Raw genomic sequence first — 25,979 nt, 5'->3', positions numbered from 1 at the left:
CGGTAGCTTTTATTTCTTCTGACTCTTTAGTTATCTACGTGTGCAAATAGAGGCCTTTAGAAGTTGGTGTCTAGTGGAAATGAAATTATTTTAAGTGGCGATCGGTCCATCATCCCTTAATCTGTCATTCTTGATTTATTCCAGTGGCTGAGAAGACCAAAGAGCAAGTGACAAATGTTGGAGAGGCAGTGGTGACAGGGGTGACGGCAGTAGCACAGAAGACAGTGGAAGGAGCAGGGAGCATTGCAGCTGCCACTGGCTTTGGCAAAAAGGATCAGTTGGGCAAGGTATGGCTGTGTACATTTTTTTGTTTTATATGTAAGCTTGTGGATCGCGGTGAGTTTTCAGGCAAGGCGCTAGGCAGGAATAAGATGCTTACTTGTGGGAGGGCTGACTGACCTTCCCTCATAAAAATGTACTATCTTTATATGTGTGTTCTTTTTGGAGGTATTCACCCAGATAAATGCCATGAAAATTGTACAATAATCATGATTGTTTTATTTTCTGGAAAAAAGTTAATGAAATGGACAGTTTAACAAATGCCCCGAAGAACAGTGACATTCAGAAAGAATGGGTGCTTTTATGTTAGCTATGAATCTTGGAATTTCCCTTTGTTGGAATATAGCAAATGCTTTGTGCCTGATCTCTAAATGTTCAAAAATGAAGATCTTTTACTTGATTTCTTTATAGTGACATCATCTCTTATTAAAGGGCAGATTTGCTTATTACATAACAGTTCATTGCCAAATATATGTCTGTGGAAACTGAGAGACTTAAACTACGTTACCAACCAGAGATACTTGTTTTGGGGTGGTTTTTAAATTCTCAGAAGAATTCTGACTTTGCCTTTCTTGACAAATGTGAGACTCTAGGAAGATTATTCAAGAGTTATTATGACTTTCATTTTAAACAAGTAAGCAATAGAAAATGAAGTGTCAAGTGGAAGATGAAATTTTACAAATTTCCTGACCACAGCAGCAGAATGATTCTTTTTTTAACTGAAGTGTAGTTGATTTACAATGCTGTGGCAATCTCTGCTGTACGGCAAAGTGACTCAGTTATATCCATAAATACATTCTTTTTTAATCCTCTTTTCCATTATGGTTTATCCCAAGAGATTGGATATAGTTCCCTGTGCTATACAGTAGGACCTTGTTGTTTATCCATTCTTAATGCGATAGTTTTCACTTACCAACCCCAGACTCCTAGTGCATCCCTCTCCCTCCCCACCTCTCCCTCGGCAACCACAAGTCTGTTCTCTATGTCTATGAGTCTGTTTCTGTTGTGTAGATGGGTTCATTCGTGCCATATTTTAGATTCCACATATAAGTGATATCATATGGTATTTGTCTTTCTCTTTCTGACTTACTTCACTTAGTATGATAATCTCTAGTTACATCCATGTTGCTGCAAATGGCATTATTTCGTTCTTTTTTATGACAGAGTAGTATTCCATTGTATATAGGTACCACATCTTCTTTATCCATTCATCTGTTGATGGACATTTAGGTTGTTTGCATGTTTTGGCTATGGTGAAGAGTGCTGTTATGAACATAGGGGTGCATGTAATATTTTTGAATTATAATTTTGTCTGGGTATGTGGATCACATGGTCATTCTATTTTTAGTTTTCTGAGGAACCTCCACACTGTTTTCCATAGTGGCTCCACCAACTTACATTCCCACCAACAGTGTAGGAGGGTTCCCTTTTCTCCACACCCTCTCCAGCATTTGTTATTTGTAGACTTTTTAATGATGGCCATTCTGGCTGGTGTGAGGTGATACCTCATTATAGTTTTGATTTGCATTTCTCTAATAATTAGTGATGTAGAGCATCTTTTCATGTGCCTACTGGCCATAGATCTTCTTTGGAGAAATGACTATTAAGGTCTTCTGCCCATTTTTTGATTGGGTTGTTTGTTTTTTGTTGTTGTTCTTGAGTTGTATGAGCTGTTTTTATATTTTGGAGATTAAACCGTTGTCAGTAGTATGATTAGCAGCAGAATGATTTTTGCTTTTTCCCTGCCAAAGTGCCTCCTTGCTATTCCTTGAACACATCAAGCATACCCTTGCCTTGACTCTTCCCACTGTCTGGAAAGCTCTTCCCCAAGAGTATACATTTGCCTCACTCCCTCATCTCCTCAGGTCTTCACTAATCAACACCTTCTCAGTGAGGCCTACTCTGACCTATTTAAAATTGGAACCATTCTCCTCATCTCTGGTATTCCTAATTTCCCTACTCTTTCTTTTGTTTTTTTTGGCCAAAGCATTTATCACCTTTAAAAATAATAGCTAACTTATTTTTATGCATATCGTTTATTGTATTTCTCCTGTTCTGAAATGTAAGCACCACGAAAGTAGAAGGGATTAGTTTGTTCACTGATATTTCACAAGTGTCTAGAAGAGTGCCCTGACACATAGGAGGCAATTAAGGAATATTTATTACATTAAGAAGGAAAAGAAGGAAGGAAATCAGTGATAAGCAGAGTGACTTTTATTTCTGTGTCTTCAGTAAATATCTGTGTACTATAGCAACCATGGCTCTTCAACCATCCAAAAATTATCATCAAAATGTTTTGGAATAGATATCCTGAAAACTATAACAAAGTATCTTTATTTGCTGACAGACTACACTGGATTGTTTCTACTCCATGTAATCCTATGTAGCAGGCCTACCTTGATGGATCATTAAAATGTCAATAAAAAGGAAGGACTGAAAACCTGTGACATATTGAGATTTTATCACATGTAGTTACATTGTCTGGGACAATTGATGCTACTTCTGGAAAATCTAGACTGGGCTTCCAGTGAAGTTCTTCAGCTAATACTTGAATGTATGGTCGATGATAGTAGTATTCCTTTGTACAGACTATGCTTTTCAAACTATCTTATTACTCATGCTAATAATTATACTAATTCCTATTTCCATCTGAAATTATAATTCTATGTATAGGTTTATTCCATTTCCAAAGTTCAGAGGGACCCTCAGATTTTAGCACAAAGGCAGTTAATGTGTTTTGTGTCCCAGATCCTTGCCAACATAATAGAAACTATGGACCCTCTTCCCGGAAAAATGTACACTCACATACACACACCAAAGGGTTTAGTGGGATCATGGAAGCCCATCAACAGACAGAGCCCATGATTTAGATCAGTTTCCTGATTGTACAAATGAGGAAATTTACAGAGGGGAAGTAAGCAGTCCAAGGTCACATAGCCAATTGTAATAGACTGGATACCAGCAGTGCTTTTCCATCTACTAATGTCATTTCTCCAACCCCTTCGTCAAAATTTACCTTCCTTTTGGTTTTTTATAAGTGAAATTTGGACAACCAGGTTTAACTGGGAAAATTCTTTACTTCAGAATATTAAGAAACCAGGGAAGCATGTGCCGTCTGCATCTCACCCTCATTTAAGGCGTACAATGTGAATTGCAAATAAGGCATGAAAATGTTTCATTTCTTACAAAATTGGGCTTGCTTTTTACCTTTCTAAAAATATTGCTCTTTATTTTAATGTTTTCTAAAGCAGAAATCTAAATGATGTGACAAAATTAACCATTTGGAGATATTTCTCTTATGGGTACTTATAGGGTCTTACAAATTTCTAATATGAAAATGAAGCCATAAACCTAGAAATTACAGCATAGTTGTAGCAAAAAAAAAATTGAACTGGGAGTTTAAATGGCTGATTTTCATCCCTGCTCTGTCACAAACAGGCTAAATGACCTTTTGAAGATCTCGTAAGACTCTTTCTTGTATAATGAGGGATATACTAGAAAATTGTTAAATCCCAATTTAGCAATAAAGTTCTGAGTTTCTGTAATAATTCAAGGAAGATGCTACTAAACTTTCATTTTGGCCACATCTACGGGATGCCAAAAATTCCCGAATTTAAACAAAATTGTTGAATTTGTTCGTTATGAAATTTGAAATAATTTAATCCTTCAAACTCTTATCAAAGTGATGCTGGTGAATGGAAATAAGCACTTTATTGTTGCTTTAACCACTTGTTAGTGACCCCCATTTTGACACTCATTATTCATTGAAGAAATAATGCTTGCTCACTGTGTGCCAGAAACTTTGCTAGATATTGAGGTTAAAATGATAAGAAAACCATACAGTTTTTCTCTTCATTGTGCTTATAGTCTAGTGACAGAAATCAGTAGTAATCATCTAATCACCACACAGTAAATGTGTAGTTATAAACTGTGATAAGTGCAATGGAGTACATAATGCCAAGAATATCTAACTAGAGACTTGACCCAGCTACTGCAGGGTAAGGGTGAGGGTGAGGGCAATACAAAGGCTTCCCTGGGGAAGTGATGTTTGAACTGAGATCCAAAAAATGACTAGCAATTTTCAGAAGTGAGAGTTAGAGGAAAAGCATTCCAGGCAAAAGCATCAGCAAGAGGAAATCTAATGTGGTAGGAGGGGAGCATGGCAAATCAAAGAGGACAGCTGGGACCAGAGAAAATAAGGATGTAGCCGGGCCACGTCACAGTTGGCCATGATAAAAACATTGGTCTTTGTTCTAAAAATAAAGGAACCTATTAAAGCATTTTAAACACTTATTCTGGATGTCAGGTTATAAATTTGCCTGTGGAAATGATGTCTCTGCCTGTAGGGTGGGAAACAGATTAAAAAGAGGAAAGAGAGGAAACCAGGGACCAGTTAGTGGGCTATGATAGAAAGAGGAGATGACTGTGAATACCGAGGTGTTGGTGAGGGAAAAAGAAAGAAATGGATTAATTCAAAGACTACACAGGAAGTAATATCAGCGAGATTCAGTGATGCATGTCACACGGCTTGGTGGAAGAGGAATGTGATGAGCAGGGCTACTAGGTGTTAGCTTGTGGAAGTGGATTAGTGGCTGTGCCATTCTCTTGGTCGTTGGTTTCTCCCTTTGAATATCAGGAACACTGCAAAAGGACTGGCTGCACCGGTGTTCAGCCCGCATGTCATTTGAGGGTATTTGGTCCATCATTCCCAGATTGATGAGGGGACAAATCTTCCTTCCTTTCTCCCTCCCTTCCTTCCTTCCTTTCTCCCTCCCCTCCTTCCTTCCTTCCTTCCTTCCTTTCTACCTCCCTTCCTTCCTTTCTTTTTCTTTCTTTCTTTCTTTCTTTCTTTCTTTCTTTCTTTCCTTTCTTTCCTTTCTTTCTCTTTCTCTTTCCCTCCCTCCCTTCCTCCCTTCCTTCCTTCCTTCCTTCCTTCCTCCCTCCCTCCCTTTCCTTTCTCCTTTATTTCTTTCCTGCCTTTTGTGTTTTCTTGTGTTTTTTTTAAACCAAGAGCTCTAGTACTCATTTTTATTTTTCTCTTTCTATTTGCTAAATTCATCTCTTCGGGAATGCTTGTTCTGGTGTACTCATCTCTTTTTGATGAGAGGTATGACCACAGATACCTAATTGTTTTTGTGAATTTGATCATATAAATGAAGCCACCCTTAGTAATAATTTCTAATTATAAGATACTAGATTAAAGGACAAATAGGATGTCCTGAATTTTAAGAATTTTTTGTAACCAAGTATTATTAGCTTCTTTATTTAATACACCAGAATAATACATCTACTGATCTCTATTTTTACCTGTGTACACACAAGAGGTTACCAGCCATACAATTCATTTCCTGAAGCTCATTCACCTGATTAGCACAATAGAAACAAGCTACAAATGCATTGGCAGAGGTATTCAAGTTTTAAGTTCAAACAGTGATGTTATATAAATAAAATTTATGTTTCCCACTTCTATTGAGAACAAATGATCTTCCTGTACCAAGAATATTATAAAAGAAAGGCACTTGAGTAAGAGCTATTGTGTAGTGCGTCTGTGTTTACAATATACAGCGGTTCACTATGGCATTTGCTCCAACCCCTCAGTGGTGCTCTGCATGTGTTTGCTGCTCAAATAAATCCTTACTGAATACATGAGCATCTCTTTAATGCTATCTGGAATGCCCTAGAACAGTTGGATCCTCGGTGTCCCTGAAGTTTATATTTTTGTAATTTTCTGCACATGTAGAGAGTGAAAGCTCTGAATAAGCTATAAAGCCACTGCCTGACAAATAGTACAGCAGTCAACTTCATTATCACATCCCATTTAGGCACTGCCCTATCTACATGGAGATGAATAGGTTTTATGGAAGAAATAAGCTTGAAATATTTATGGCCTCAGATACTTGAAATATTCAGGTTTCATCTGTTTATTTTTTTCTTCAGAATCATAATAAAGTTCCTAAACAGTGCCATTTTGGAAAAATTAGATCATATTATAAACAATTTTTAATATCCCCACACAGTTACCCAGAAAATATTGATGTCAAATGTATAGAAGCATGCATAATCTGTAATCCTGCCTTAATTTGTAAGAGGATAGCTCACCAAATGTGTGCTAGGTGACTAAAACAAAGCAGAAATGAAAAATTTCAGATTTGACATTGTGATCTATAACATTTAAGTATCCTTATTTCCTTTGACTTACCAGAGCTATTGTGTTTAGCTTGATGCAAATTTATTTTTAAACACTTGAGTGTTACGGACCTTCTAATTAAATGGTTAATCAGATGATGAATGTTGGCATCAGCTAGCTCATTTGATGCTGATTTCACAAATAAGCCAAAGGTCACAGGTAACCTTTCAGATTTCTTTGAAGAAGCATACACATATCACAGATGTGATCTTAATATTGTTTATAAGAAGGTAATAAGAGATGTCAACGTTAGTGAAGTATTTTAATTTACAGTAAACTTTTTCCTTTAATATTTATTAATGATTGATACAATGTATTTTCTCAAATAATTAGAAATTTGAGTCTTGCCTTGTGCTTGACCTTAGAACATAACCAACATGACTGTTAGTTGTATTTAAACCTAAACTAAAACTTCTGAGGCACAATGCTCTGCCTGATTTGTGTTTGTGGTGGAAGCAGTGTATACGGCTAATATCATTGTAATCTTAGATGAAAGCATAATGTGGTAAATAAAGAAAAAAACGAATTGACCTAGTTGATTTGTTTCAAAATGAATATGATCAGTAATAGTTTGCAATGTGGTATGTAAAAGTCAATATTCTATACTAGTATGAAAGTCTACTAGTGTTACGTAAACTGTTTCCACTAAGAAACTCGTCTATTATGATGGGATTTCTGTGTATCTAATAATATTCCACTGGGTTCAGGATGGATGAATCATGATTCTTAATGACCCTTAATCTTGTCAGGTTGTAAGTAGGAAAGCACCCTATAATTCTATATAAGATTGTAAGGGACATAGGCTTACGGTTAAATTTTCATTAAAATTCAATAGCATTCAGTCCTTTAATGGGTACTTGGTATGTGCTGATGCCCAGCTGGGCACTGTGGGGAATACAAAGGCGAGTAACAGGTGAATGGCTCCTGCCTTCAGGAAATGTGCAATCCAGACAGGCGACCGATGTATTTACCCCTGGGAAGAAGGAACATCTCTGGTCTTTGAGTACATGTATTTGTAACAAGTATCTATCCATTATAGGGAAAAATATGCTTTCTGTTAGAAATGAGAGAGACTTATCCTCTCAGTAAATATTATCTTTAAATTTTGTTTTTGTCAGTAGACTGTGAAATTACTGCACACAGAGATAAGAGCTACAATATTTTAGCTGTTCAGACACAGCTAAAATATAAAACACTTCCACCTGAATCCTAGGACCAGTGTAAGCATTGTGTAATGCAACAATAAACAATAAATTTAAAAATTGTCATAAACCAATAATGTGTAAGCATTACAACCCTGCAATACATACATGAGTACAGATCCAATTTCAGTCTTCAGAAAACCAATTGTGATGATAGTTTTGTTTGTTAAGAGAAATATATTATAAGAAGGATATGATAGAACTGCTCCAAGGCACACCAACAGATAGCTTTAAATCATATTTGTGCGATTGGTTTATTCCTTCATAAATGCTTAACATGGATTGCAATTTTGCTGAATGCAGTGTGAGAGCAATACCCATACTTTTATGAGCTTATTGTCATTGCGCTTGTGGCTAACGTGTATTGCTACCGTCCCTTCACATGCAAAGATGACATGATATTTTTGATAGTGTTTCATTAATCAGATACTATTATGTGTCAGATGATTTCAAATTTAGGTGTTTTTTTAAAAGCTCTATTACCATCTGAGCCGTATTTCCACCTTGTAATTCAATGAAAAACAACATTAGTAACATTAATAATTTTAAGTGGCAGGAATAAAAGAAATAAGGTGTGTTTATTTATTATGATATACAGTAATCTTATTCCACACTTCAATGATGATCAACTTGTGTGTTCCTAAAAAGTAAGAATAATTTGATATTTTTGTCCCTTGAAAGAAAGGCTTTTAGTTTTCTAATTTTCAGGGAGATGTTTGATGTTGGTGTTTGCTTTATCAAGAGACAATAGAAAAAGAGGTCCTAGGTTCTCAAAATATTCAAAATATGCACAAATCTAGAACAAAATATGTTTACTTGAATTTTAGAGGAACAGAAATAAGATAAATGAGATGCCGATTGTGCATGCGAATACGTAATTATGGGAGCTAGAGTTGGGCTATTCATCTTATCAATCTAATTGTTCTTCTATGAGGGGAAAGTGAGTAGTTTGTCAACTCAAATATGAGGTAAGTCTTTTATAAAAAAACTTTATTAAAACTTTACCAAACATTTGTATATCTTACAATTTAAATATTCCTCTTTACCAGGTAATTCTGGTGTCACTAAACAGATGTATTAAGAAAAGTATTATTTAATTCTTATTAAAGCTATCGTGTACGTTAATACAAAGAACACTGAGACAGAAATTATGTTTGTTGAGTAAATAAACAATTGAATGAACAAAAAAAAATAGAAAGAATATATATTTTATCTTCCTGATTAGAGGTGGAAGCTATCTTATTTTTCTTGTGTGTTCTTCACAACTACGTAGTATGATGAATGTATTTGGAACTCAAATCATAAGAATGAATTCAGTTGCAGCTTTGGGGATTGTGAAGAATAATGTGAATTTATAATTTAAGAAAATCACATAGAATTTAACTGTCTATGCTTACAAGGGGATGATGTAAGTCTGAGAAGCCATATTAGCAAATCATCTCCAATTAACATGTATACACATTTTATCCTATTTGATTGTTGGGGATCCTCAAAAAAGCAGAAAATTGCCCTTTCATTATACACTGTACTATTTCTTGCCACACGGGTTTTCTGGTACATACAGCTTTGCCTTAAGGCCCCAGTTTTTACTCAGTGGATTGTGTATTATATACTGTCTGTAGCAGAAATGGAGGAGGCACATGCTTCCTACTTATGTCCCTGAATTTGGGGCTTAATATAATTATCACGCAAAGTATATAATGTCTTTAAAAATACTTCACCTTTAATTTCTAACATTGCAACATATGTAAAATAGGCACCTTTAAAAATAATAATCTCCACTAAATACTAGTAACTGCTTATAGTAGCAATCCTTCTTCCATGGTATTCTTCCTGCAAAGGGAAGCGAACATTTGTGTTTGACGCAGATCACAAGTGTTCTGACTAAAGCTGCTCTCTATCTGTTGTTTCATCCGCCATGATAGCCAGCTGGCCTCTACCTTTGTACTGGGTTCCTGGTTTACCCACACCATTGGATTTGGTCAGCTATAGGAGAAGCACAGCTTAGTGCAGAGGGCATGTGCTTTAAGTCAGGGAACATGGAGTTGGTCTTATCTCTTTGGATGATGCCATTTTACCCCTCTGAGCATGGATTTTCTCCTCTGTGAAATAACAGTGTCGGATTAAATGAGTTCAAAATGTTTTGAGTCTGTGTTCAATGGCTTGAATTTTAGGCCAGTTTGTTCAATTTCGCATTGCCAGACTTCTGGCAACTCATTTAACCTTTCTAAACCAAACCTACTCATCTGTAACTGGCCAGTCACTGCACAGAGTCGGAGTGTGAATGAAATGAGGTATGGCAGACAAAAGATAAACAACCAACTGCAATGCATTGTAGTTATAACATTTTGCTAAGAGGAGCCTACGTTTTCTCTAAGTTGTGTTAGATATATGATTATAGGAGGTCTCTTCTATATTTGTTTATATTTTGATGATATTTAACGAGTAAATTGTAAACACAAAAAAGGGAAAAACCATTCACTGAACAGTCTACTAAATAAAATAAAGTCATACTACTATTATTTTGTGTTCGATTTCCCCAGTACGGTTCCACTGATTATTACATACATGTTAGAATTAGAAAGAAACAATTTTGGGAAACACTGGAGTAAACAAAGTTAAAAATCTCTTTTAAACTAAAGAAAATCTAGAGCCCTAATATGTTGTGTTAGGGATATAGTTGCTGTCTTTCCTATTGCTTTTTGATGCAAAACCCATGGAGAGTAGTTCTGGGTATTTTGTGGCATTTGAGATGCCCCAGGCTAACTGAAACTGTCCCCACTCACTCTTTTCCTCCTCTTCTTAATAAGCCTTGTTTTTTGGTTCTGGATTAGAGGTACTTAGAGAGATTACCAGGACTCAGCACCCCATGTCCAAATCCTCTTCTTTTATACCCATTTTCTATAAGATCCCTTGGGACAAGGCCAAGGAAAGGACTCTGTTCATATGAAGCTTTGGTACCAAATCCTGAAAAAGCTCCCAGGTGGGGGCAGGTCTAAGTAGCTTGCAACTGTGAAAATTGGCGGAGGCATCTTCTTGGCCCTTTTCCCTTTTACTGAAAGGCGAGGAAGTCCATCAAAGGGAAGAGGCCAGAGAGGTTCTCCTCAAGCTAATTTTCTAGAATGGGAGCATTTCCAGAGGAGGAACAACCCCATGCTCATCTGACTTTGGCACCTTCATGATAAGCACTAAGGCCTAGTTTAATCTTTAAGGACTTGTATTTAATCTTATTTTAGTTATTTTTGGTATAAAACAGACTCCTTGTATAAATATTCAATCAAATTCAAGATTTATTTGTTGCCAGAGCTTAACATGAGCTCCAAGTTCCCTCTCCCCAAGTTCACTTGAAATGGGATGGTAGGTCTGCAAAGGGTGAAAGGACAAGGGATGGGGGCAGGAATATCCTTGCTCTTGATGGGTTCTGGTTTTCAGTCCACACAGCCACTGATGTCCTGGGTGAATGTCCTTCCAACAATATGGTTGGAGAAAAACTGATACAAATCATTCTTAAGGACGTGTTGGAAATCTCTATTAAAAGCATTGAAATTATGCATATTCTTTAAATCAACAATTTCAAAGAATTTAAATGATCATAAACTTAAATAGAAGGATGCTCACCTCATCATTGATTATAATATTAAATTTTTCAAAAATGCTAGAAGGTTGACAGTAGGGACTTAGTGAAATGCATTATGGTTGATCCGTACTGTGGTTACTCTGAGCAGTCATCAAAATGTTGGTGTAAAAGAATAATTGATGGAGAGGAAGGAAGCTCTTGCTGCATTAAGCGAAAACAACGTATAATAAAACAATATGAACAGTTTGTATAGTATAACCTATTTTTATCAAAAACAACCGTGTGTGTTATACGTGTGTACAAAGATCTGAGGTGAATGCACCCGGCTCTCAGTTTTTCTCAGTGAAGCACTCTTTGCATTTCCAGCTGGATAATTCTTTGCTTTGGGGAACTCTCTCATTCACTGTGGGATGTTTCCCAGCCCTGGGCCTTACTTGTTAAATACCAGTAGTGATCCCCAGGCATCGTACCAACCACAAAAAGCCCTCCTTGAGGAAACACTGCAACTGAGTGACTATTTCTGGGTCATGGATTGTAGTCATTTTATTGTTTCCCTTTGCTTACTTACACTTTCTTCAATTTCCTTTAATAAGTATGTATTGAATTCATAACAAAAGCATAAGAAACGGTATTTGTAATATTCCACACTATTCAACATTTATGTGACTAAGCATTCTCCTGCTTTAAACATAATGAGAACTTAAAGAGACTAATTTCTTTCCTAGTGCCCTACTTCCTGCTTACCTTTGTTCTACTGATTTAAAAAAATCATCTTAGCTTCATAGATACTGAAAATACAGTTGTAGTATGTCCTGTTCATCCTTCACCTGTCTATTTATTCATCCATTCATCTGATTCATATTTATTAAAATTATGCTATGTGTAAACTCCTGTGCCAGGCATCATCAGAAATATAGAGATGTATAAGACCAATTTCTTGTGCTCTAGGCATTGACATCTAGCTGTTAATCATGATGAGTATATGTAGGAGTCTATTAGTGTATTAATATTGTGGACCCTGCTTGAAGATTTCTTCCCCAACCTCCTTCTCTTCCCTTCACGTTTGAAGGAAAGCTGTCTCTGAGTGAGGTATCATAGCACTCACAGTCTCTTATTATTTCTCAAAATATCTGGTTTAATACACTTCTTCCATTTATTCCTCTTGATCACAGTTATCAAACCAAATTAACATACTATCTCAGCAATTCTATTCTGCTATCTAATAATATTGGTTTCCACATCCAAATTCCAAGATAAATTTTAACAAAGATTTTCGAGGAGTAATGGGGTGTTCTGTCCAAGTGAATTGAATCATTTCTTTGTTCTCTCATTTTTGGCAAGTATATCTGATCATTTAGGGCCTTACTCACAATCTGACTTTGCCAAATATTATAACAAAATCTGATTATAAATATTTTGGGCTCTGAGAAGGCTGTCATCCTCTTATATTCATGTATCCTAAAAACTTTGCCTTTCTCATTTCAATATGGTTTAGCCACAACATGCCCAAATCCCCAAGCTTACAAATAACCTTTCAATGTTTTTGTTAACCTGTCTCATAATATCTAGGAAGTTGTAAAAGTGTCACTTTTTTGATAGACTTTTTACTATAGTCAGTTTATTTCTATTGGAATTAGATAACTCCATCCACAGTGTTCAATTTATTTTACATAGGAACAAAGGCCTTGTCCCTGGGCTGGGAGGCCCTTACATTCTTTAGACTCTCTATAACCTCCAGTATCATCTCGTTAATAGGTACTGCCTTTGGTTAATAGTAACTAGCAGATCTGATCATTCCAAATGCCTAGGGTCACATTTTGAAATAAATTTACATTTTTAGACCTAAGGTTTATTGAAATGTAACAAGGATTGAACCATTAATGTATGTATTTGGAAGTAGAATTCAGTTGCAAATAGAAATTAGTTTTTCACACTTAAAAAATATAGGCAACTATTAGAAAAAAAATTAAGGCTTTAAGGGGGTAAAAAATTCTACAAAGTGCCCATTTTTTAGGTGATAAATATCCTGGAACTATTTGAGAAAGAAAGTATATTTCTTATATCTAACAAATATTTGTGTTTTCATTCTTTATAGAAAGAATGAAATTTCTTTCCTCCTTTACACATTCCTTTTCCTTATTTGAAACTAATTGATTCCTTTATAAAAAGAAACTGCAAAGACTTATGGGGTGGGAGGTGCTCATGTTATGACGGGTGGTTCAGAGTGTGTGTGTGTGTGTGTGTGTGTGTGTGTGAATGTGGGTGTGGATTGTATGTGTGTAAAATGTGATTTATGCTAGCGTTTTCTTTAGAAATCTTCCTGAGCTTCTCAGAATTCAACCATTTTATAAATGCATCTCCATAAATCTCTATCTTTGGAATACATGAAATGGCTTTTGGCAGTACTTCCTTTGATATAGTATACTGGAAATTTGAAAGTTACTAACCAGGTTAGCCAGTGGCTGTCTGTTACCCATAGAATGAAGCCCCAAGGTCTAATCCTGTTATTCAAGGTCCTTCTTTATCCAGCCTTCCTTTCTTTTCAACCGTATGTTTCACAATTACTCAAGAAAACTCTTCAGTCAAGGCAGACAAGTGTCTTCAAAATACCTTCCAGTTACTTAACAGAATATGTAACTTTTAATCCTGCCTTACCTTTGAGAGGGCTCTATGCCTCCTGTCTGAATTTTATCCAGGCTAAAAAGCCCAGCTCAAGCCTTCGGAACTCCAAAAACTTTCCCTAACTACTGAAATGCACAGTAATTTCACCTCACTTAGTCCTCTTAGCGTTTGCAGATATAGCATACATATTTGGCTGATCAGGCCAAAACCTTCTTATCCTTTCACATCCTCCATCCAGGCCTTTAGCTAATCAGTTTACCTGTATTTCAAAATATATGCCTGGTCTCCCCATGTCTCCCTTTTCCACTGCCACCACCCTAGGTCAGGCCCTCATCATTTCTCACCTACATTCCTTCCTTTGCCTCTTAACTGATCTCCCTGATTCCACTCACACAACCTAGATAGTCTGTTCTTCACCACAGTAATTCTTTTGAAACAAACCAAATCATCCCTCCCCTGTTCTCAGTCACCCAGTGGCCTCCCGTCACACATAGAATGAATCCAGATCCTTCCTGTGGGTACAGGCCCTATGTCGTCTGGTTTTCATTAAGTTTCATTTCCTGTCCCTTTACCCCTTATACACTGCCCTCCAGCTACACTGGGCTTCTTGCTGTTCTTCAGACCTGCCAAGCACATTTCCAATACTCACGAAATACATGTAAAATGAGTTTTATTCATTTAAATATGAACTGTTTACTTCTTCTAAAAGCAAATACAAATGCTACAGTTTCCTTTAAAAAAAAACAACTACCCAGAATTTCTGATCCTAATTTTAAAAAGACAAACTGTAAGAATGTGTGAAATGAGAGGGTGTGGAGAAAAGGGAACCATCTTGCATTGTTGGTGGGAATGTAAACTGATACAGCCACTATGGAGAACAGTATGGAGGTTCCTTGAAAAACTAAAAATAGAACTACCATATGACCCAGCAATCCCACTACTGGGCATATACCCTGAGAAAACCATAATTCAAAAAGAGTCATGTACCACAATGTTCATTGCAGCTCTATTTACAATAGCCAGGACATGGAAGCAACCTAAATGTCCATCGACAGATGAATGGATAAAGAAGATGTGGCACGTATATACAATGGAATATTACTCAGCCATAAAAAGAAATGAAATTGAGTTATTTGTAGTGAGGTGGATGGACCTAGAGTCTGTCATACAGAGTGAAGTAAGTCAGAAAGAGAAAAACAAATACCGTATGCTAACACATATATATGGAATCTAAAAAAAAAAAGTCATGAAGAACCTAGTGGCAAGACAGGAATAAAGACACAGACCTACTAGAGAATGGACTTGAGGACATGGGGAGGGGGAAGGGTAAGCTGGGATAAAGTGAGAGAGTGGCATGGACATGTGTACACTACCAAACGTAAAATAGATAACTAGTGGGAAGCAGCCACATAGCATGGGGAGATCAGGTCGGTGCTTTGTGACCACCTAGAGGGGTGGGAGGGAGGGAGACGCAAGAGGGAAGAGATATGGGGATATATGTATATGTATAACTGATTCACTTTGTTATAAAGCAGAAACTAACACACCATTGTAAAGCAATTATATGCCAATAAAGATGTTAAAAAAAATAAAGAATGTGTGAAATGGCAGATATTCTCTCCTTCAGATTTCCATGCGATTTTGGTGCATATTATTAATTTGGTATATTATAGAATATGAGCCTGTTCTAATGAAATGACTTGTATTCTTCATACTTATCACAAAAGTTTTGGCTTTTCCATACTTTTATAACCACTCTAGTTGATGGTACATGGATACATGAAATTAACTTTCTCAAGAACAAAGCAACCATTTCAATTATAAGGTAAATCCTGGAGATTTCAAAACTGCTTATCACTCTACATTATTCATTTTGCAATAACCATTTTCTTAGTAAACCACATAAATTAGAACGACTGTTGAACAGATGGGCAGAACCACAGGCATCCAATATTAAGCAGTTGGTGAGCATAAGATGCCAGAAAGAAGATTAAGACCAACAAGGCAGGAAGCTTCCCATTGCTCTTGAAAAGGGATGATCCTTTGCTTCTGACTTTTCGCTATATGTTTTCCTTTGAAAGTAATGCCTTCCAAAACAACTTTCCACGTTGTATATCCAAACACACGCTCAGGGCTTTCACGTGGTAACTGATATATAAATAATAAAATGAAATGTTTAGGCAGATTGAAAAAGGAACTTCCCCGCTGCTTTTGCCTTTTATGCAAGGATGACAGCTCTGAAATGTCTTTCCTCTGTATGGAAATCTGATGGTGTTCAGTCGCAAGACGATGAGAGGGAGGGAAAGGCTTCACACTGAGGAACAGGGTGTCATTTGTCACTGCCTGGATTCATCAGCCGTGTGGAACTCTGAGCGGTACTGGCTGAGACAACAGACTTCTTTACTTATTTCTTCTGGAATACTTCAGCAATACAGATTTAACTAAGAGCAGAGAAGAACATTAAGGACTAGATAGCTAAACTTAAAAGCTTTTGCACAGCAAAGGAAACCATAAACAAGTTGAAAAGACAGCCCTCAGAATGGGAGAAAATATTTGCAAATGAAGCAACTGACAAAGGATTAATCTCCAAAATTTACAAGCAGCTCAATATCAAAAAAACAAACAACCCAGTCCAAAAATTGGCAGAAGACCTAAATAGACATTTCTCCAAAGAAGATATATAGAATGCCAACAAACACATGAAAGAATGCTCAACATCATTAGTCATTAGAGAAATGCAAATCAAAACTACAATGTGATATCACCTCACACTGGTCAGAGTGGCCATCATCAAAAAATCTACAAACAACAAATGCTGGAGAGGGTGTGGAGAGAAGGGAACCCTCATACACTGTTGGTGGGAATGTAAATTGATACAGCCACTATGGAGAACAGTATGGAGGTTCCTTAAAAAACTAAAAATAGAACTACCATACGACCCAGCAATCCCACTACTGGGCATATACCCTGAGAAACCATAATTCAAGAAGAGTCATGTACCACAATGTTCATTGCAGCTCTATTTACAATAGGCAGGACATGGAAGCAACCTAAGTGTCCATTGACAGGTGAATGAATAAAGAAGATGTGACACATATATACAATGGAATATTACTCAGCCATAAAAAGAAATGAAATTGAGTTATTTGTAGTGAGGAGGATGGACCTAGAGTCTGTCATACAGAGTGAAGTAAGTCAGAAAGAGAAAAACAAATACCGTATGCTAACACATATATCTAAAAGAAAAAAGGTCATGAAGAACCTAGGGGCAAGACGGGAATAAAGACGCAGACCTACTAGAGAATGGGTTTGAGGACACGGGGGTGGGGGGAAGGGTAAGCTGTGACAAAGTGAGAGAGTGGCATGGACCTATATACACTACCAAATGTAAAATAGATAGCTAGTGGGAAGCATCCGCATAGCACAGGGAGATCAGCTCGGTGCTTTGTGACCAGCTAGAAGGGTGGGATAGGGAGGGTGAGAGGAAGGGAGATGCAAGAGGGAAGAGATATGGGGATATATATATATGTATAACTGATTCACTTCGTTATAAAGCAGAAAGTAACATACAATTGTAAAGCAATTATACTCCAATAAAAACGTTAAAAAAAAAACTAGATAGCTTTTGTGATGTGGAGTAGTCATCTGAATTTTGATCAAGATTCAAGAGAAAGGCTTTGTAACTTATTTTCTCTCTAGGTTATACTGGTTTATCCAGAATATTCTAATTTCAGGGTGTATCTTTGGGTGTGATAGATTTTCTTTCCAGTAAACAAGATTCATTGAAAACCACAGATAAATTCTGCCTCCTGTAATGTCTGATCTGGCTGAAACCATTTTAGTTTAACAATTCCTCCTTTGTAGGAGGGAATCAATAGATATCCTACCTATAGGAAAATTATGTGTAAGGGCCACTAGCTTCACAGCCAAAGCAAAATTTGCATATATTTGCTCTTTCTTAATCCAAAATATATCTCTCAGATCTCGATGCCAGGGAAAATTGTGTGAGCAAGATGACTTGAGGACCACAGCCCCTTTCACTTCCTGTGCCCAGACCCCTTCTAACTCATAGAGTCAAATTTGAGGAGCCCGAGAGCAGACGATTGTGCCCCTCTCCATACAGCCTCACAAAGATAGAGGTCATGGCAACCATAGTGATGGCGATCATCTGTACTTTTTTTATGCCCAGATAAATTTGGATATTTGTTTGGAGTACATACTATCTGCCACATCAAAAATTTTGGGAAATTGGTTATGTGAATCAGTGTGCCAAATTTTGTTTGATTTAGTCATTGTATTTTTTGTGGAATTATTTCAGTCCAAGATGTTCATTTAGTTGATCTCTACCCAAACTTTGAACCCAAATCAGCCAAACACATAGAAAGAGATGGTTTTTGCTGCCCTCACGGTTAATTCCTTTTTTTTAATAATGAATTTTTAAAACTTGGTAAAATGTGCTTTTGAAAATGTTTATTCATGTACTATTTTTCATGATTTCTTCCCTTTTACTTTAATTATTTGTCTATATCATTTGTTGTTCAAATTGATTTACAACTTGCTTTTTTTAATTGGGATATAGTTGCTTTACAATGGTGTGTTAGTTTCTGCTGTACAACGAAGTGAATAAGCCATATGTATACGTATATCCCCTCCCTCTTGGGCCTCCCTCCTGCAACTTGCTTTTAATGTTAGTACCTATGAGCTTCTCTCTCAATTCTAAATATTTCTTTCTTAATGTGTTTTCTATGTGTTCCTTTTCAGATGATTGATAGAAGTTTTATTAGTTATTTTTTTAGAGCTGTATTTGTTACTTTAGGGAATCTGTTTTAAAATATTTAAAATGCAGTCCCCAGTTAATATAACATTGGAGTTTTTCCTGTTAGAGATACATTGTTTTCTCTACATCTCACTGGGAGAAAAGTTGGCATGATACTGTTATAATGTACTTGGCTGATATTAACTTTTCTAAGGTGCATTGTTTCTGAGAATACCATTGTTTGATTTTATTCAGGCACACTTCTCACTAGTTGGCACAGTCAATTGTTCTTTTCAGAACCAATTATTGTCTAGATATTAAAACTTGCCATTTTTTATGTGCTCATTTCAGATCCTTCATGTGGTCTATGTTAAACACAATTTGCTTTCTTAGTTTTCATTCTTTTTAAACACTGTATTTTCAATGACGGTTGAAGGTGATTCCCTAGATAGCAACCAGTAATGACTGTAACAGCAAAACTCTTTAAAAAGCAACCTTATAGGCAAATATAGAACTTAAAGAGCCCATGCAAATTATATGAGGTCCTATTTATATTACTACCTCTTTTCACATCTAATAGTCAACTAATATTTAATGAATTTCTGTGCAGTGCCATATGCTATGGTAACTTTTAGGATATAAGAATGAACAAGAAATGTTCTTACATCTTAGGAAAAAAGAACATCCATCTCTGTGTAACAGTTATTCCGACAAATCTCAGTAACGCTAAAGGAATAGTTTTCCCAGATCTATTTTAGACTCTAGACACTGAGTTCCATGTCTTTTTCTCCTTATCAGGCTGGAATCATTCCAAGCTTCTTAGCTTCTGGGCAACCATGAAAATGAGACAGAGAGGATACTAAATCTGCAACAAATTTATCTTGATATTCTGTTCACTCTTGATTGGTAATGAAGGTCACAAATAGAATGAGGTTGTTGTTATGTGTATTTTTCTTTTCTTTTATTGGTTGATAGGAGAAAAACGTAAAACAGCAATATGAGCACAGGACCAATATCTAAAACTAATTCTTGAGTAAATAGGAATCTTGCCCTTAAGGATCGCCATGTAAAGAGTTCCCACATTTTCCTACTGTCAACAGAGTAATCTATTGTATGTGGTATAGTTTGAGTTCTAGAAATTTGAGTTTTAGAAATGGCCACTGCAGTTCAGGATATATGATGTAGCTTTCTCCAGTTCTCCATGAAGAATGGAATTACGCTACAGTCACTAGCTGTGTAACCATGAACAAAGTGCTTTGTTATTCAGTCACATCATTTGCATGAAATGAGAATAATAAAATTCACATCTCAGAGATGTGGTGACCACCTGGGGTAAATGTGGGCCCAGAACCTGGCACAAGAGAGTTTCATATTTATAGTTCTCTCCCATTCTTCCTTAGTGCTCCAGAGGACATGTATAGTACCACAACTACAGCACTGATCATACTGTGCTGTACTTAGTTGTGAACTTCCCTGCCACACGGTGAACTCTTTAGGGTAAAGACCATCACTGATACGACCTTATCTTATACGTGGTGCTTTGTGATTCTCCAATTGTTCGCCTAGTGTCAGACATACAGCATAGTTATTAAGTGCTTGTTGTTCTTGTTACAAGAGCTTCAAAGTAAGATGGGTAGAAAAAAAGAATGTATTTTCCTTTTTACAAATTCATTTTTGAGGCTTGAAGAAATCAAATGAACCAAGGTTACATGATTAGTGAGTGGCTCAGATGGAACCAACCGAAACTCAGTGATGCAAAGCTCAGTGCTTGCCCCACTACATCATAGAGATCATTGCATGTCCCAGGAGATTTTCACATCTTGTATCACATGATTCTCATCTGTGTATTCGTATGTACCAGAAAAAGTGTCCTGATACTCAAACTTGCTAAAAATTAGCAGGTACTGACAGCCATTAGTGCTTAAATCTTCACCAAGTGAAACATTGATATCAATGCAAGAATGCATGGGGAAAGGTTTATATCCTATGTACATCATTAAGTCAGCTTTCTTCAACCACTCCTTAGCTAAACCGTTTAACTGTTAGAAAATTCTTTATATTTAGCATACAGCCTTTTTATAATTTCAATACATTTCCTCATCACCATCATAGAAAAGCAGAACCTTTGGTACCCCGATCTTTCCTTGGCCATTTGCCTATCCACAAAATAGCTATCAAACTGTAAAGCCCACTGCACACCTATTAGAATGAGTAAAATCCAAAACATTGGGAATGCAAAGTGGTGCAGTCACTTTGGAAGACAGTTTGGCTGTTTCTTACAAAACTAAACATACTTTTCTCATGTGATCCAGCAATCTTATCCTTGACATTTACCCAATGGAGTTGAAAATATATTCTCACAAAATCCTGCCCATAGATGTTTCTAGAAGCTTTACAGATAAGTCCCAAAACTTGGGGAAAACTAAGACATCCTTCAGTAGGTAAATGGATAAACTTTGGTACATTCAGACAATGAAAGATTATGTGGTGAGAAAAAGAAATGAGCTATCAAGCCACAAAACACATGGACGAACGTTAAATGCATATTTCTAAGTGAAATAGGCCAGTTTGAAAAGCCTACATACTATGTGATTCCAACCATATGACATTCTGGAAAAGAAAAAAGTATAGAACAGTAAAAAGACCAGTGGTTGCCAGAGGTTGGGGTAAGGACAGAGGCATGAGTGAATAGGTAGAGAACAGAGGATGTTCAGGGAAGTGAAACTATGTTTAATGACACTGTAATGATGGATACATGGCCTTATATATTTATTAGAACTCACAGAACTATGCAACACAAAGAGTAAACCCTAAGGTAAACTCTGGACTTTAGTCATAATAATGTATCACATTATTATCACCACAGAATAAGAGTAGGGTGGAGAGAGTTTCTGAAGGGTAAAAGGAAGAAACCAGTATATCCACAAAAGAAACCAATAAAAATGGAAGACATGGGAAGAAATAACACTGAAAATATAGAAGTCTCAAAACTATGTTTGGTAACGTTTTATGGAATTTATTAAAATTCAACCTGGAGTGTATAATATTTGGCAGGCCAGGTTTGTCTTTAGAAAAAAATCCCTGTGAGATTTATACAAGGATTTATTAATAAAGAGCACACACAATACTCAGATTACAGGCAGTCATATTATACAAAACATGGACAAGAATATAATAGAACAAAGGATTTCATGACTACACGGGCAATCCTCGATTGCTTTCATTTATGTACTGTTAAAGGCTATCGTGTACATAGTAATATAGCCACATACGATAGTAAACTTGACATTTATGCAACTGTATGTTTGCACACACCAACATGCATGGCCTTTCTACCTAGCTGATATTTGATTCATTTTTTTTCTTCTCTAGTTTATTCCCTAGAACATTCTCTACAAAAACTGTTTCTCACATTTTCACAGTGAAGGCCGTTATTTTAATGTTATATAGATTCCTGACTCACTGTCCTCTGAGTTTTGCTCTTTCTCTCTCAGCAATGTCAGATATTCTCATGACTATTTTTTTGCATGTTTCTAGCAGGATCTCTTTCCTAATATACACTCTCATATGTCTTTGTCCACTGAACATATTTACTTAGATATCACACCATCACTTTGATTTCATCAACTCTAAAGTTGAACTTAATCTTTATTGCAAACAAGGAATCCCTCCATTGATTTATCACCACTGACACAAGTATTTTCCCTTTGACCCACAATATAAACCTTTGGTGTATTCATAGTACCCTCTTTCCCACATTTAGCCATAAAATGATTCTGGGATCCTTATCTTTTCCATTATTTCTCCCATCTCTTCCATTGTGGTTTGGATAAGACTCTCATCAGCTTATGCCTACATCAGTGCACTAGGCTCTCAGCTCATCAACCTGTGGCTTTCCTTTTCCTCCCAGTAAAGTTTTAGCTGCCGTATGTTCCACCTCACACATCATATCCCATTCAACCACATTTAACTGGCTCCTCATTCATTAGAAGCCAACGTTTATGTCATTAGACTGATATTTTAGTGTTTACATTTTTTTGTTCCAATGTTATATCTTTCTTCATTTGTTTATTGATATGCTTAAGAGCTGGGTAACCTTTGAACACCCACCAAGTTCAATATCTAGCTTATGAAGTCTCTAATGATGGCTCATCCACTGTCACCAGATATATCAGGCTTTTCCTACTTCTGTGTATGTGTGTATCTTCTATACCTAAAACCCTTTCTTAAATCTCACATATTTAAGACACACTTTTGCCCAGGATCTCAAAAATCCCTGCCGTAAATTCATACAGAACCTGCCCTCTACTACTTCTGCTGAACTTCTCAGAGATGGCTGCATTGCGTCAATTATCTTTTCAGTACAAAATCTTTTTTTCAACTTCCTTGTAATTACTTTAGTGGTGCACTGTGATTTTTTTCCTCTTGGTTTCCTTAGTAGCTAATACAATTTTTTTTTTGCGTATGATAGGTACTTAATAAATGTTTCCTGTTGATTTCTACCCCTGCACTGTCCAATACGGTAGACGTTAAACTCGTGTCGCTATTAAACACTTGAAATGTAGTCAGCCTGAACTGAGAGGCAGGTGTAAAATGCACACTTGATTTCAAAGACTTAGTATGAAAAAAACTCCATAAAATTTCTCAAGAATTTTTATGTAGATTACATGTCAAGACTGTAATATTTTGAATGGTATGTTAAACAAAATATAAAATTCATCTGTTTCTTTTTACATTTTAAGGTGGCAATTAGAAAATTTTAAATTACATATATGACTCACATGGTAATTATATTGCGCAGTGTTGCCCTAGACAATAAAGCACATGAGTAATGTGTACTGCAAGTAATGTGATTAGATAAAATATTAATATTTCTTGATGGTACCTTATTTTTAAACTTGTTCCTTATGTGTATGTGTTTAACAATGGTAATATGAGAGTGCAGGTTAGTTACAGGTTTTCATCTTTGGACTAACTTGTAAGGCTACAGGAGAGGACCCAAGTTATCTGAATACTTAACTCAAGAAATTTTTTCACGAGCAGAATTCTGAGCATCTTTATACATCTTCATATTCCTTTTAATTTGCTGTCTCAGTGAAAATTTTCCTTAAAATGAATACATAGTATTCAAATATATCCTTGTCTTCTATGATTACCTTTTTATGGCACTGAGATTTCCAGGAACACTTTGGGTTGTGTGCTGCATGTTGCACAGTTTGATTACATGTTTTAAGTGCTCATTATTCTCCTAATAGTTCAAATCCCTGGGGTGTTTGAGTTTGTGTCCCAACTTTTGCTGTTTTTAACCTAAATGTTAACACTTTGATGAAACATTATGGAATCTCTAAATGGCTCAATAAAAATAGGTCTTCTTCCATAAGGAGTGATACAGTGTAGAGTGTTGGATCTAGAGCCAGGAAGCCTGTGCCGCCCTCTGGTGCAGAGTTACATATATGCTGTACTTCTGGTTCTTCATCTGAAAAGTGATAATAATAATAAATTCCAGAGTGTTGCTATGAGGATTCAATGAGATTAAGCACTTAGAATATAAATGGTGCATAGTAAGCTCTCAAAAAATGTTAGGTATTGCTATTGGTATCTCGGTCCTTTAAAAATCTTAGCTTCTTCTCTATCAATAAAGCTAAAGTTAATATTTCAGATAAAACTTGTAGGTAAACAATAGAAAGTTACCAAGTGTGTCTTAGTAAAACACTTGTATGAAGAATATTTAAATGACTCTTCCAACTCAATATGAAAAAAAATTTTTAACGGGCAAAATAAGACATATAATGCTCACCTTCATTGGTCAATAGAGAGATGTAAGATAAAGCCACAATGAGATACCACTACATATCCACTGTAATAGCTAGAATGAAAAAAACCATTATTACCAAGGTTGTCGAAGATGTGGAACAACTAGAATTTTAACATACTTCTGATGAGATTGTAAAATGCTGTAGTAACGTTAGAAAAGCAGTTAGCAGTTTCCTATAAAGTTGAACACACAATTCATGACCAGTAGTTTCACTGCTACGTATTTAACTAAGATTAATGAAAAATATGTCTGTACAGAGACTTATACAGAAATGTTCATGGCAGCTTCACTCTTACTAGTTCCAACTGGTAACAACCCAATTGTCAGTCAACAGTTTTGTTCTATTCACACAGTAGAATACTACTTAGCAATAAAAATGGAATGAACTCCTGATAACCTCAGCAAGACGGATGAGCCCCCAAATTGTCATGCTGAGTGAAAGAAGCCAAGCACAAATGAGTACATACTATAATCATGGAAAACACACATCTCATCTTCAGTGACAAAAAGTAGATCAGTGGCTGTTGGAGGTGGAGTGTCAATGCAGGAAGCCTTGGGATGTCATCCAGGAAGCACGTGCTAAGACGGTGATAGAATTACAAGAGATCTATTGGGGGCAATACCTGTGGAGGGTAAAGGGAGAATGGGAGCAAAATGAGGCGGGAGCGCCTTGAGACCACCATGTAGGTTTGTGACCTGTTTAAGAAGAGGCAGAAGGGAGAATTGGGCGACAAGAGCCTCAGGCTGCAGTGCAGCTCCGGGGATGTCCTGGCTTCCAGTGGGGAGCTCTGGTACAAAGATTGCTCTTTGACGAGTCATACACTGGGCAGAAATGTCCAGGTCCTAGTTTTATTGCTGTTCTCAGTCATTGGCTGGAGCCTGGCCTTAGTTCTTATACTGCAGTGGATCTCATCACTGCTGCAGTGGGAAACTGACAGCACTCCTTGCCCCGAATAAACTTTTGAGTAGAGACCTGAGAGGTGTACCTTCATTACTACCACACTGGGCCACTGTGGAGGTAGGGGGAGGGAATTAACGAGCAAAAGACATAAACGAAATTTTGGGGAGATAGTGAAAATATATGATTTCTTCAGTGTGCTGGTGGTTATATGGGATTATTAATACATCGAAACTCTAGAAATGTACATTTAAAATGTGTGTATATTATTGTAGGCAAATTATACCTCAATATAATTGACCTTTTAAAGTCACAGACTCTCCTTTATATATGAGAACAATCTAAAATCACCCTTCCTTCCAAAAATTAGTTACCCTGTGATCAGCACAGCAGAAGTCAACTTGAAGAAGATGAATGAAACATGTGACATTTAGCAAGGGAGGAGAAGATGGACCTTGTCCTAAATCAATAAACTTTAAAAGGTCTACTAATAGCATACATTTTGAAAGGGTTACAGTATTTTCCCATTATAAAATAGTGGATCTACAAAAATAGTGGATCTACAAAAGGGTTAGATGATTTGTCCAGGGAAATAAAACCTTGAAGATCTATTGAAGAGTCTAAACAAGTAAACTAGGAAGGA

The 25,979-nt window shown here is 36.5% G+C and overlaps 1 protein-coding gene across 4 annotated transcripts in view; it reads left to right on the top strand.

Annotated features, from left to right (window-relative positions):
* Positions 1-25,979, top strand: part of SNCA (synuclein alpha) — a 136,624-nt gene that overhangs the window by 21,529 nt on the left and 89,116 nt on the right. For all 4 annotated transcript variants that reach the window (XM_059923899.1, XM_059923900.1, XM_059923897.1 and 1 more), the window contains exon 4: positions 145-287. In XM_059923899.1, the coding sequence (XP_059779882.1) occupies positions 145-287 (143 nt within the window). The remainder of the gene's footprint in view (positions 1-144; positions 288-25,979) is intronic.

The sequence above is a fragment of the Balaenoptera ricei genome, chromosome 5 (genome assembly GCF_028023285.1).
Source record: "Balaenoptera ricei isolate mBalRic1 chromosome 5, mBalRic1.hap2, whole genome shotgun sequence".
In the NCBI taxonomy this organism is placed as follows: Eukaryota; Metazoa; Chordata; class Mammalia; order Artiodactyla; family Balaenopteridae; genus Balaenoptera; species Balaenoptera ricei.
Note: the sequence above shows the minus strand (reverse complement) of the source record. Positions and strands in the feature narration are given on the sequence as shown.